General features: G+C 33.7%; 1 protein-coding gene across 1 annotated transcript in view; it reads left to right on the top strand.

Annotated features, from left to right (window-relative positions):
- TTN (titin) overlaps nt 1–14,823 on the top strand; it is a gene marked incomplete at both ends in the record, with an annotated part of 240,774 nt that overhangs the window by 103,734 nt on the left and 122,217 nt on the right. The window contains 9 exons of the mRNA XM_082001715.1: nt 1,869–1,946; nt 2,154–2,228; nt 2,439–2,522; nt 2,732–2,818; nt 6,278–6,361; nt 6,580–6,912; nt 7,550–7,630; nt 8,599–8,682; nt 14,285–14,365. Of these exons, the coding sequence (XP_081857841.1) occupies nt 1,869–1,946; nt 2,154–2,228; nt 2,439–2,522; nt 2,732–2,818; nt 6,278–6,361; nt 6,580–6,912; nt 7,550–7,630; nt 8,599–8,682; nt 14,285–14,365 (987 nt within the window). The remainder of the gene's footprint in view (nt 1–1,868; nt 1,947–2,153; nt 2,229–2,438; nt 2,523–2,731; nt 2,819–6,277; nt 6,362–6,579; nt 6,913–7,549; nt 7,631–8,598; nt 8,683–14,284; nt 14,366–14,823) is intronic.

The following is a 14,823-nucleotide window of genomic DNA, read 5'->3' as shown; positions in this document are numbered from 1 at the left end:
GTGTGCTTTACAGTGTGATTCTTTTCCAGATGTTTAATTAGTATAATTAGTTAGTATATAGTGTAGAAAACATGTGATGGCTGTATGTCTACTCTTTACTACTACCTCCTTAAATTTAAATGTTCCATGTCATACATGTTCATTCCTCTTTCATATGAAGCCTTTATAACCCACTAATAATTTTTAACTGGGCTTTATTTCATCCTCATCTGGGGTCTGGTTTTGCTATCAGACTGTGCCTGAAATACTTGGAAATGTTTAGGAGAATTATGCAATCACAGACAAAAAAATATATTTATCTAGAAAATAGGCAGGGTACTTGAAAATAGGTGATTTAGGAACACAAGTTGCATTGACTTCCTCCCAGAAATCTTTGGAAACCCTATAGTTGTTGTTCATTTATTTCCTGAAGGGAATAATATATTTTAATGGAAAACAAAGATCTAAAAGTTCTATTAAGTTGCTATATTTAAATACTCCTAGTTTTAGGTGTTTTTCTTAAGAATAATTTTTATGGTACTGGTGTAAATTTTCAACATTGTTAGTACAGGATGAACATACTGTTCACTACTTAGAGAGGACAACTAGGTCATGCCAAGTTCTTGGTAATACAGCCTTTCTACATTGTAATATAAAGGTATAGACTAACTATATCCAATTTTCCAAAATTACATAATCCCCAAGAATACTTAAAAATTCAAATTTTCCAGTCCTGATTCAAATCATTCTATAGTTTCTCTTTCCCAAAAAGAAGTTCAGAATGTCTTTTTACTAATTAATGACTGCCAAAACCATACTTAACATTGTTTGCACTAGAATTTTGACATATTGATTAGCACAATTTTCCTAGTAAAGAAAAGGCTAGGTTGTACACTGCAAAACCCAGGTTAATCCTGAACTGGAAGATTATAGGGTTAGCTAAAATTTCCTTTGACTCTATCATAGTAGTTAAGTTTAATTCATATGTGCTCCAAACTTTCTTCAGTATGCTGAGAGCCAGTGGAATTACTCTCCTGTCATCATAAAATTTGTATGGATATTTCTGGGTTTTGGAATACAGAAAACGTTAAGATACATTTTAGTTGAAACCTTTGCCTCACTGCAGTTAAAGGGAAAATCTGTTGATTTCAGCAGAGTCAGGATTTAATTTTTTTTTCATCTAAGTAAACCGCTCATAAGCATTGGCATTACCCAACAATTGTCATATAAACTGATGGGTACTTATGAAGTGTCCATAATTCTGTGTTTGAAGTAAATCAGTTGATAAATTTGATGTCTTTGCTTTTTACATGTAGAAAGCACTTGGAAATTTCTGAGGAAAAAAATGTAATTAGCAATATATATTCAATACATATGCAAAATTGGCTTATTCAACATGATCAGGTGCAACATACTACATGCCTGAGAAGAGTTAGGATCATAGATCTAGGGAAAATAAGAAGTAGTAAAATCACTAAATGTCTAATACAGCAATTAAATAGTTGTTTATTACAAGTTTGTAATAAACATCCAAAAATTGGAGGAAAAAATAAAATTATATTTTAACAAGTTTCCCTACCATGACGCTTCTTGACCTTCTTTAATAGCTTTTTCTAAGAAGTCAAACTCTGTCTTCACTCAATCTTTTCATCAGCAAATAAGCCCTTGAAGTTGAAAACATTTTTAGTGATGGCCTCAGTGGCTGAGCAGGGAGAATGGACATATTAACAGCTAATATTATCTGTTTGCTATTTTGTTTTGTCTTAATGATCAAATCATGTTAAAGCATAACTGTATGTTTTTGGTATGTATTTGTGATGCTTGCTTGCACTTCATGTTCCTGTTGTTTTAGAAGTAAATACCTAAAACAATTAATGGTATCTTTCAAGTGCCTGAGGTTCCCAAGAAGCCTGTTCCAGAGGAAAAAATACCTACTCTGAAGAAAAAAGAAGTTCTTCCAGAAAAAGGTATATATAATCTTTTTTATGTTGGCAGACATCCTCTGAATATGTAATTCACAGTATTTTTCAGATGCCTTACTTGACCATAACTTTTTTCTGTTCTTTTTTTTTGGGGGGGATGTCTTCATATGAGATGTTTTTGCTGCTTTTTTGTTTTATTTGTGTTTTCAATAGCTTGTGGATTATTTTTTAACCAAAATAATGTTTTTGAAGTGCCTGCGGTGCCAAAGAAACCTGTACCTGAAAAGAAAGTCCAAGTGCCGAAGAAGGAAGCTCCCCCAGATAAAGGTATAGCAACTTATAGTTATCTGTGATCAGAAAGGTCTTCTAGACTTCATTTATCTTCTCACTTGTGTTAAACGCTTGGATAGTAAAAGGGTCATTGCTCTTAAGAATTGTGGATCTTTGTGTTCAATTGTTTAGCGTCACTGGCTTGTAAATACGTCATGGTCTTCTAGATTCTTATGTCAAGCTCAATTTACAATATATCTTACTAAGTTCCAGAAATGCCAAAGAAACCTGTGCCAGAAGAGAAGGTTCCTGTTCCTGCACCAAAAAAGAAGGAAGTTCGACCAGCCAAAGGTACATCAGCTCTTGACTGAATGTGTTAAAAAAAAAAAAAATTTTAAAAATTAGTCTTTGTCCACCTTTCCTCTTCAACGTACTGTAGAGTGAAGAGTTTTCTATTCTTCACAATTCTTCTTTTGCACTCTACTTTATTGATTCTTATCATTGTTCTTTACCTGATGGTTCAAAAATGAAATTCTTAAACTACAATAATATCTTTAAAGTGCCTGAAGTACCAAAAAAACCTGTGCCAGAAGAGAAGGTACTCATCCCAGTGCTCAAAAAAGTGGAAGAACCTTCACCAGCCAAAGGTACACAGGTTTCTGGTTCAACTGAGTAATTGTAGTTTTGTTTCTTCAGTTTTTGAAGACTGCAAGTAACAATCCCATTCCTTGTCCTAGTGTGTTTGATACTGAACCACTCACTGACCTATGTTTGATCAGGACATTGTATTGTGGCCATTTCTGTTAGTCATGGGTGCTATGCTTATTCTACATATTGAAAATTTCTGTGTTTGTGTCTTGTATTGTCTCTGTCTTTTGGATCTTAGATATCTAAATTATTTTAAATTAGTTGCTGTTTCAAAAACAGATGCTGCAAAACATAAACAACATGCCTAAAGAGCCAGACTTCCCCCTTATCCTTACTATGCCAATTTGTAATGTAGTCTGTATGTTTGTAAGTTTACATCTGTGCATAAATCTGTGGATAAAATCAATGTTATCTTTCATACACAATTAAATTTTACCGTATTTGTGTAATTATCTTAATATCAGTTATACAGTTAGCATTTTACTATGTTTTATGTTACATTGAAAATCAGTTTCTTAAACAAAAATGTTTTTAAAGTGCCTGAAGTGACCAAGAAAGTTCCAGAAAAGAAAGTACCTGTCCCTGTACATAAAAAGCCAGAACCTCCACCAGCCAAAGGTATCTCTTCTTATAACTGAACGCATGGATGATGCTTCTTATTGTTTCTGTAAACTGGTTACTAGAATTTTACTCAAGTATCATAGCAGATTGTGACAAATGTGCTTGCTAATTCATACTCTTTCGCTTCTGTGTAAGTTGTCTCTCAGTTTCTGATGTTGTGTCTAAGTTTTTTACAATTAAATAATATCTTTGAAGTGCCAGAAATACCAAGACCTCCCCCTGAAGAGGTGCCTATTTTTGTTCCTGAAGAAGAAGAAGAGGAAGAGGAAGCTGTTACAGAGATACCAGCAAAAGGTACATCATTTCTTCTTGAAAATTGTCAGAGAGCTTTGTTCAGTTCCTTAAAAGATCTTCATCTCTATTGATTGTTTTAAGCTGCATGTAAACCTTAATTATCCTTCTGAGGGGAGTTTTCTTCATCTTATTGGTCTTTGTGACTTTGTTCTGTGGTTTTAGTAGTTTTGATAGTCTAAAAGCAATTGAAAATTTCTTATCAAAACAATATTTTTAAAGTGCCAGAGGTGCCCAAGAGACCTATCCCAGGAGAAAAAGTACCTGTTGCAGTTCCTAAAGTAAAGAAAATTCCACCGGCTAAAGGTATATAACATTGTGGTGTATGCAGATAATTCCTCTCCCTTATATTTTCATATTTCAGTGAAACATCATTTTACAAATGAATTTATACTCCTGTAGTCAGATCCTTGGTTCTAGCACCCTGCTGCACCCCTGTAGGGAGCAGTACTAAGTCTCAGACAGGGCTTGATTATCTATTTTGTTATTCACTTCTGTGGGCTGAGAATCAGGCCTTGAATGATCTGCTTGTTTACCATTTCAAGTGATTGATGTGAATGAAATAATTCATTGTGGTACCATTATTCAGCACCAATGATTAATTTAAATGTTGTTTAAACCTGGAATAATATTTTATGGGCCTTTACCTGGAAATTCTTTGATTCAGGGAGATCATTCTGACATGTAACTTCAGAGTATGCTAAAATCTCAAGACTTTTAGCTAAACTTACAGAAAAATAAAATCAAATCACAACTGACCATACAAATAATCAGAAGAATACACCCTAAATGTGAAATTTGAAATGGAGGCAAACTATTGCAGGGACCACCCTTTGGTGCTGAGAAAATTCTACCTCAGCAGCTTAGTTTTTTAGAAAAAAATGGAAAAGCAGACACTGGAATTTTTTTATGTAAAAAATTAGATGCTAATAATCTTCTACAACCTCTCATTTGTAGCATATCTTGCTAGTATTTTTGATTAGCAACGATGTTGTGTAATTAAGAATTGGGCAAAAGAGATAATCCTCATGTAATCCTTATAACCCAATTGCACTTTGCTGTTTTCAGGGAGTCAAAAATAACTAATAGAGTTTCCCTTATTTTTATTGCTATTGTTACTTTAAAGTTGATGTCCTCGTGTTTTATGTTATGAATTTTTCTTATTTTTCTTTGTGAAGTTGTGAAAGTAAAGTTCTTAAAATAATATCTTTTAAAGTACCTGAGGTAGCAAGGAAAGCTGTGCCTGAAGAAAAGGTTCCCATTTTTATTCCTGAGGAAGAAGAAGAGGAAACTATTCCAGAAGAAGCTATACCAGCAAAAGGTACACAATCTTCTTACAAGCTACACATGAGATCTTTTGCGTTCATTAAAATTTGTCTTTATTTCTTGTTCTAAGTTGTGTATGGGGGAGCCTGTGATCTTGTTTCATGTTTTTTCATGTTTTTAATGCTCTGAAAGTAATTTTAAAATGTGCTTGCAAAATCATATCTTTAAAGAGCCAGAGATTCCTAAGAAACCTGTCCCAAAAGAAAAAATACCTGTACCCACTCCTGAAAAACTGGAGCTTCCTCCAGCAAAAGGTACATAAATTAACACCTAGGAAAAAGATGTGTTGTTATTCTCATTCCATGTCTCTATTTTATTTCATTTTGTTTGTTATTTATGTTAGTTTTGTGTCCCTGCTGTCCTTCTGTATTGATGTCTCAGAGTGTCCATCAAATTCCTAGCAAAAAATAAGCACTGAAATGATTTTACCTGTTCAAGAAGTCTGTCTATGGATATAAAGTGTCTTTTGGTTTTATCTCTGTTTCATCTTTAAAACATTTAAAATATATTCTGCAAATCAATTCTTATTTCATCATGTGTGTTTGTATATGTTTTCTGTTGTCTTTCTCATACTACTGGTGGGTGACATTCTTAAAATGAAATAATGTCTTTTAAGTGCCTGAGATGCCTAAGAAACCTGTTCCTGAAGAGGAAGAACCTGTTCCTAAAAAGGTGCCAGCTCCACCAGGCAAAGGTATTGCAGTTTGTAAATGCTGTTGTCATTAATAGGTAACATTCTTCATACAAGTTGAGTTTAGCAAGGGACATTTTAGTATGTCTGTCTTGTATTATATTTGTCACTATACTATTTGTTTGTAAGTTTCTGTTCTGCTGTTTGTAAGCGTCTGGGTTTGTGTCTATTTAAACATTACGCAAAAGAACACTGAAGTTAGGTCCTATCTTTAAAGTACGCAAGGTGCCCAAGAAGGTTGCTCCTGAAGAGAAGGTACCTGTTGCCCCCCCTGAAAAAGTGGAGGTTCCAGCTGCAAAAGGTATATGTACTTCTGATTATATAATTAATATTTATGCTAAAAATATTCTTGACCACCTTCTTTCTAACTCTTTGTTGTATGAGATTTCTGCTTGAATTTGTGTTAAAACTCTTCATTATCTATGTTTGCATTGTAGAGCCATAAAGCTCTGTTTCTTGTGCTTTTTTACTTATACTGCTTTAACGTGTTTTTTCAAAATTTACCTAAAAGAAATCCGTATCTTTAAAGTCCCTGAGGTCCGTAAAAGAGCTGTTGCAGAAGAGAAAGTGCCAGCTGTTCTGCCCAAACCCAAAGAACCAACACCAGCTAAAGGTACAGATGTATTTCTTCTTATTCCTGCCAAAGACTTGCTTTTCCTCCTCATTCCTAAAATCTTTTATAATATAGATACTGTTTCTTATATTTTAACGTGACTTATGCTTGTGTTTATCATGTACATTTTCTGTTCTATGTAGATTGTCTTGACTAACTGTGGAAAAAAAACCCAAACAAATAATTGTAAGGTGGTAACAATAACTTTGTTTCTAAAGTGCCTGCAGTATCCAAGAAACTTGTCTGGAAAGAAAAGGTCCCTGCTCCTGCTCCTGTGGTGGAGAAATACGAGTATACATATGAGGAGTATGAGAAGTACGAGACATACGAAAGTATTGAAGAGTTTGAGAAGGTTCAGGAAACTGAAGAAATTGAGGCATATGAGGAACCTGAAGAACCTGAGAGATATAAGGAGATTCAGGAACAAGAATATGAAGAGGAGGCTGAGGAGAAAGATTTCTATGAAAAGTATGAGTTGAAGGAGAAGGAAGAGATCTATGAGAAATATGAGGAGGTGTATGAGGAGGCTTATGAAATCCAACCAGCTATAGGTACATCAAGTGATTATTCCTTTATTCTTACAGTTTGTTGAGTTCCCAGCTAATGCTTAAAGCCCCTTTGGGTGTTTGTTTATATTTTTCCCCATTTGTAGTCCTATGTGTGTCTGTTGCTGGTAATGGCAAATCCATTCAAAGATTGTTTTGCTCCTACTCCTTCTTAAGGAATTCTTCCCTTCAGAGTGGAATGGAGGGAGTCTCCATCTGACTGCCCAAGATTGAACTACTGTAGACATGACACAAGCAAAGTAAATTAAAATTTTCTGACACAGTTCAGCTTCAGCCTGAATTAAATATTTTTATGTGTCAAGGTTTGTTTCTTTTGCCCAGTTTAGCTTCTGAATGTTACAGAGATGTTAGAAGTCATGTTTTAACATCCTTCTCGTCATTTAAATTTATGATCATAGGATCCCTCATGCCAAACAGAAACTAAAATGTACCAGAAAGATATACACTGATATTCCTTAGCTTTTGTTGCTCAGGAAGACTGAGATAAGTGGCTGTTCACTTGTCTCTGCATAAATGATGAGATGGTTCGTCTACAAATGAGTGATTGCTCTGCTTGCTGTCTTTGTATTTGTTGTAATTCTTTATAAATGACTTAAAATATATAATGAAATGTTTTTTAAAGTGCCTGAGGTGCCTAAAAGACCTCTGCGAGAAGAAAAAGTACCTGTTCCTGTTCCTCCAAAAGAAGCTCCACTGGTTAAAGGTACATCAGTTATTAGATAAATTTAAAAACAGAGTCTTCTGCCCAAGTCTCTGAATCCCCAAGTCCAGGAATTTGCCTGTTTTGATTTGACTTCTAGACCTTTAACGTTCTTTTGCAATACAGTCACAGACAGGGATTAAGTTACTAAAAAAAAAGTATTTCTTTAACAAATCAAAACTGAGACAAATTACTTTGTGAGGAAAGAAAGTGCAGGCAGGACCTTCAAGATCGGATTTTTGCTGTCACAATATTAGTGAAATTTTATAGCTAATAATTGAAAACAAGCAGATGAATAAATTAAGAAAAGTCTGTTGAGCTCTAGTGCCATATCAGTGAAACCCTAGTTTCCTACAGAATCGGACCTTCTTCAACCTAGTTATGTGCTGGAGTGCATATAATGTTAATAGGTGTTCTCTGTATCAGGCTCTACAAAAGATAAATGTCATGAATAGCAATTGTCAGTGGATGCTAGTAAAACTTCTGTACTAGTCTAGAGCTCTGTAATTTTCTGTTCAGGGCACTTAATATGCCAGAAATTCATTTTGTGCTAACTTTTATAGTTGTTTCTCATGTGAATTATCAGAATGAAATCAGTGGGAAAGGTCTTTTTTTGCATAAAGACTTGGAGTTAGTTGATAGGAAATTAAAACCTTACCATATTCCCAGCTGGCATTAATTAGAGCTCATAGTTCATGAAACCTAATTGTTAAGGCTTATCCCAGTCAAAAATTCACCCAACAAGACCAGTGTTTTTCTTTCAGTGAATACTGAAAATTCTAGCTGGGTGAATCCAAGAAAAATAGTCCAGATGGGTGGCCTGCAGTGTCACCACTCAATAGTAATTGACGACACTGTATTTTGTATTTTTCTAAATTTTCTCTTTGCATTGTTTGCTTTTTGTTTAACTTCTATTCTTACATAATATTCATACTATAAAAGTTCTTAAAAAAACACCTATGTCTTTAAAGCGCCAGCGGTGCCGAAGAAACCTGTTCCAAAAGAAAAAATACCACCTGCTGTTCCTGAAAAAGAAATTACTCTGACAGCTAAAGGTATACTTCCTCTGCATTGTCTTCATGAATCACAAACTCTGATTTCAGTCTTTTGTCTTCATTATATGTTGAGAAAGATGTGCATATGTTTTGTGTCCCCACAGTGTTTTTTTAATCTCTTTGTGATTGAGTTGTCTGTTGCCTGTTGGTTTCAAGTCATTTGTTGAAAATATGTGAGTTACTTTAAAAAATGTGTGTTCTGTTAAGCTATAAAAGAAAAAGAAAGAAAGAATATTTTTATTTTTTCTGAAAAGGAAGGAGGTTCCACCACCCAAATGTATGGCCATCTTAGACTGAAGAATATTTTTTTAATGTTATTTTTCTGTCTAATCTCCAAAATTAACATAGATGTTCTTAAAGCACACATTTAATCCTTTGTTGTTTCATGAATCTTCCTTGTCAGTTTTGCTCTTCTTTCTAACTTCTTCCAAATAACTTTGAAAGCCCTAAAAGTAAATTATATCTTAAAGGGCCAGCTGTTCTCAAAAGAACTGTCCCTGAACAAAAGAAACCTACACATACACCGGAAATTGAAGTTCCACCAGTGAAAGGTAAAGGAACCTTTGACATGAGGTTTTATGGAAAGGAAATATTTGTGTCATTTTTCCCAACTAACACCTTCTAAAACGATCATCATCATCTTCAAACCATGGCAAGAGTATCTAGTCTCTAAGTGTAGATTCAGCTCTCGGTGATAAATTGAAAACTCTAAGGCAAATATTTCAGATATGTGCTATACATATGCTAAAAAGTAAATACATTGATTTATGAATGAAAACATGCTGAAGAGGTATCACTACTTACACTACCAGTATGTAAACCTTCAGTGCTTTTATGTGTGTAGTATAGTTGCGAATTTAGTTTAAACTGGGGTTTTGAAGTCAGTATATTGTTCGTGATGTTGGTGGAGACGTAATAGGGCAAAAGCTAGTAAGTTAAAACCATTAAAGCCGTTACACATATCAGAAGGAAAAGCATGATGATACAGTGAGAAAAGCAAATGGCTTATGGTCTTTGAGAGTATAAACCATAAATTTCTTCACATAATTAAATGTTCAAGCAAGACAGTTCTAGAACTGTATAATATTTCATTCTCAACAAGGCCCAGTATTTGGGACATCAAAAGAACTTAGTTTTCTGGGTTTATATCTGTTTGGGATTTTAAAGGTTGAAAATTATTTTGAGGTTACTAAAAGAAAGCTAATATCTTTGAAGTTCCTGAGTTTCGTAAGAGAGCTGTCCTTGAAGAGAAAGTACCCACCGTTATGCCTAGAGAAGAGGAGCCTCCTTTGTATGAAGGTACATCATTGACACATCTAGTAAGCAGTAAATTGCAGAGAATATATCAATTCATGCTCTAGATTGTTCCGTAAAATGTGAGACATTTTCAGTTCATTTTAAAAAATTATTTAAAAGTAACCTACATCCATGACATAGCTGTTACATGATCTCAAAGACAAGATCCTCTCACACTTCAAATTTAGTTATAGTTCAGCATTTTTAAATGTTCTTTTTTCCTCTATTAATGAGAGAAAGAAACATAAATAACAGAGGAGCTAAGTGTCTGATCCAGGGAAGCACTTTAGCCACATTGGACCAAAGAAATGAACTAAAGTAGACACTGGTTTAAGAGCCATCCTGAGTAAGACCTAATTAATTTTTGAGCTGGGATATAGATAGTTAACATGAGATGAGGAGATGTGAAATTCAATTACAATTTCTATCTAGTACACAGAACTAAGTAATTAGAAAATAAAATGAAATATTTCTGTAAACTTGTATTTTACTAATTGGCAATGGTCACTTCTAGTAATAGTAGGTGAACAATCAGGCTGAAATGAGACAGTTAAATAATTTATATTCAAACAGCTCTTTGTCCATTTTGCATTATAAATTGTCTTTCTAATCTTGTCTTGTAAAAAATATTAAAATATGTTAAAAAAAAAAAACTAATATCTTTAAAGAGCCTGAAGTTTACGAAGAAGTTCCAACAGAAGAAAAAGTCCCTGCTATTCCTAGTGAACCAGAAGCTCCTGCAGCTAAAGGTACACCAAATATTCAAGCCATCTATAAAGCAATATGTTCCCTACAAATTAGGTATTCACCTTCATCATTCCATCTGTGTGCTAATCTGTTATTTAATGTGTGCCTTGTAATGTTTCCTTAGATGTTATGTATCTGTCATTGCTTCTTTGTTACTTATGATTTATGTATTATAATATTCTTTAAAAATGTACTATCCTTGAAGTACCTGCAGTGACAAAGAAAACTGCCCCACTGAAGAAAATACCTGCTACTGTAGCTACTGAAGAAGCTCCTCCAGCTAAAGGTACATGACCTCCAAACAGATTTTCTCTAGCCTCTTTCAAAAGTGAGAAACCCAACATGCTTGTTTTTCTTGAACAACTTGACCAGATGCTATATACACTGTTTTCTTCCATATGAGCTCTTATTGTAAGAGTAAAGTTTGTCTGTTTGTTTGTTTGTTTGTTTTTATTTTAGCAAGAGAGCATACATATGGGGACATCAGAGATTAAAAACATAATCATTTTGAAACCATTTGCAAAGAATTCCAAAAATATTTCAGCATCTTTCTTCATATGTTAAACTAATGAACAATTATGAAGAGAGAATAATTCATCATTCAGGAAGACAAATTCAGGGAACATTTTCTATAAGTTCTTATTTTTGTCATGTGTTAGCAGCTGCTCTAAAAAAATGATACATTCTGCATGAATAATTCAAAATTTAAAAAGACAAAATTAGACAAATACAAAAAAATTTAGTAGACAGGAAATTCATAGCAGGGCCAGGGATTAGCTTTATACTTTTTTGACTTGTCTCATGTTCTATTTCATAAAATACTTTCTCTGAAAATACATTTTTTAAAAATCTAAAAGGTTGTGGCAGAAGCTTGTTTGCAGAAAGACTCTTTGCAGTGATGTCAGGGGCTTTAATAAAGTCAAGATTAAGGTAACGCTTTAAATCAGGACAAAATACAAAGCCACAAAATTCTTTTTCATAGAAATGTAGTTTTGTAATAAAATTCTAATGCTGTTCGTAAAGATTGTTTGATAAGAAAAAAACCCAGCTAACTACTATCTTTTCAGAGAAGGGCAAATTTTGATCTGTGCTAGGAGTTAGAAAAACAGTGCATTCCAGACAGTGAAGTTGTTGTTTTCACAGATTAATACCATGTATTTTCATATTGTTCTAGTAGAATTTTTTATTGTTTTACAAAACTGTACTACTTATTTCCTAGTGCAAATTTCTAAAATAAACCAATATTTTTAAGTTCCTGAAGTACGAAAGAAAGCTGTCCGCAAAGAAAAAATACCTCCTGCTCTACCTAAAGAAGAAGCTTCACACCTTAAAGGTACAAGAAATTGAGTAGGATTTGAAGTATAAAAATTATGTTTTCATATATAAATCTTTAATTATTTTGAGAACATTCTGTCTACCATATACTAGAATTTAGTTAGCAGCTTTAGTTAGCTGCAATAGTATAAAATTAATTTTAAAAACTTAATAATTATATTGCCTGTAGTTGTTACTAAGGGGAAGTTCACTTTATGTGCAAAAGAGACAATTGCAAGCGACCCTGCTACTTGAGATCAGTCTGAGGGGAAAAAAATAATCAAAAAAATAGAAAAAAGTGACAGAGATTAGATAGGGCCTATTTCTTTGCACTCAAGGAAGTAGCTCAGGACATATCACACACTTCTTTCTTCTGGCAAACTGCAAAGGTCAGACCAGGGCAGAATATGAGATTTTTTTCTTCCCTCACTTGAAAGGGTACTAATTTTGAGGGTGTATATAAAAAAGACCTGTGTATCTTAAGATTACCTTGAATATTTGATTGTATATGTTCTTTATATTTCACATTGTCTTGTTTTCTGAAGATATTCTAAGCTAATTTAAGTATTTAAACTAATATCTTTCAAGTACGTGAAGTTTATGAGGAGATGCACATAGAAGAAGAAATTTCTACTGTTCATAGAAAAGAGGAGGTTCTAGCACCTAAAGGTATATATCTTCCTCATCATGTCTTCCTGCCATTTGCAAAGTCATGAACTCCAGGAAAATTAAATTATTCATGTTCACAGTTTAGTTCTTGTTCAATGTAATTACTATTTGTGTTCATTCTTTTAGTACCTTACCTACCTTACAAACTTGTGATTTTTTATGACTTGTCTTTCTATTCTATATAAATTCTTAAAATGTACTAATATCTTTAAAGTGCCCACAGTTGTTAAGAAAGCTCTTCCAGAAGAAAAAGTGCCTATTGCTGTGCCTAAAAAACCAGAACCTACTCCTGTGCCCAAAAGACCAGAATCTCCACCATCTAAAGGTACTTTGATAGCCTAATAGAACTGAGGTCTTTTGCTGGTAACATCTTTTCTGTTTCTTACATAATTTCTGATTTAATAGTTCATGGTCCACTTGTGTCAGATTTGTGGCATTTATGTTGTATATGTCCCTGTTCTTGTTTCTCAACTTGTTTTTAAGTCATAAAACTAAAATTAAAATCAGTAAATATCTTTCAAGTGCCTGAATTTCCCAAGATAACTATTCCTGAAGAGAAACCTGTCCCTCTGCCTAAAAAGCCAGAAGCACCATCTGCCAAAGGTATAGGTCAAAATATCCTTTCCTTCTCCTTTTTCTTCAACTTTCTTCTGTCCCTTGTTTTGTCGTTGTCAAGTCATTAAAAATTAGTTGAGTTTGTCTATTTCTTCTACCCAAGAGTAATCCATTGTGATGGCACAGCAATTGTATCAGAAACTAGTCAAAGGGACTAAAAATAATGAAAACTCTGAGTCAACACAGAGTGAGATTTTTCACTTCATGGGTGTTTTATAGGTACTGTAAATAGCCTCAGAAATTCTGTCAATACTCAAGCAAGAAGTATATACACTTCCTCTTTCATGTTGCTCATGTTAAACTTAGGGGTCAGTTGATTTAATTTTGAATGGAAATAGCATTAGGCACAGAAACCATTTGTTACAATTCATTCAGATATTTTAGAAGTTTGTCTGAACCAGCAGTTTGTGTGGTACATCACTATTGCATGACAAAAGATGTCAGCGAAGTCACTTCAAACTGTTATTTGCCAGAGGGAAAGAACCACAGAGACTTTTCAGAACATGTAACTGTTGTCAGAGTATACTTATACATCTACTTGTTTTGTCTTATTTCTCTATATTGTGTGTTTTATTTTTATAACTCTTAAAAGTATACTAATATCTTTAAAGTGTCCAAGTTGTCTAAGAAACCTGTCTCAGAAAGTAAATGTTTGCTGTACCTAAAAAGCAAAGAGTAACACCACCTGAAGCTTATGTGTCAATAATGGTGACTCTCTGAGGAGGAGATTTCTCTTTCTCTTGGGCAGTAGGGTTTACAGTAAGAGAAAAAATTACCCTTTATTTCTCATTTATAAAAAATCCTGTTAGTACTAGTATACATTTTTTGCATGACATATCTCTTTTTATATCTGACCTTATGCTTCTTTCTGATATGCTTCTTGTGAGACTCTTTCTTCGTAATGATTTACATATTTTAAATGCCTTAAATATAATAAAAATTAATGCTGTTTTCTTTAAAGTGCTAGAGGTGCCCAAGAAAATTCCAGAAGAGAAAGTACCCATTGCTGTGCCTAGAAAACCAGAACCACCACCAGTCAAAGGTATGTTGTACTACAGATAACTAAAATTTAGAAGAGAAAAAAACCCTCTGCCTTGATTGTGCAGATTAGTTTTTTTATTTTTGTGTTTGTTTCTGTTTTCCTATTGTATTTTCTGTGCCCACAATTCTATATATGCTATTATTTTGAAAATTCTTCTTTTTGAATCTTAGCTGTAATGAGTGTACCAGTGTGTTAGAAATACTGATGTGGCTGGGCAGAAATGAGACTGATACTTGAGAACTACAGCAGAAACCTGAAAGAGAAAACAGGGCTTCTGTGATCTGAAATACTCCCGACTGACGGTGAAAAATTAGCCCCAAAAGAGAGTTTAATAATTTCAAAGTGTAGAATAAGTGAAACATATGTTATAACACTGGAGAGAAAACCCTCCATGCATAGATGAAAAATTGATACCAAGAAGTCATCATGCATAGAAGAATGTGACAGGGAATACAGAA

The sequence above is a fragment of the Phaethon aethereus genome, assembly GCF_964289735.1.
Source record: "Phaethon aethereus genome assembly, chromosome: 6".
NCBI lineage: Eukaryota > Metazoa > Chordata > Aves > Phaethontiformes > Phaethontidae > Phaethon > Phaethon aethereus.
Note: the sequence above shows the minus strand (reverse complement) of the source record. Positions and strands in the feature narration are given on the sequence as shown.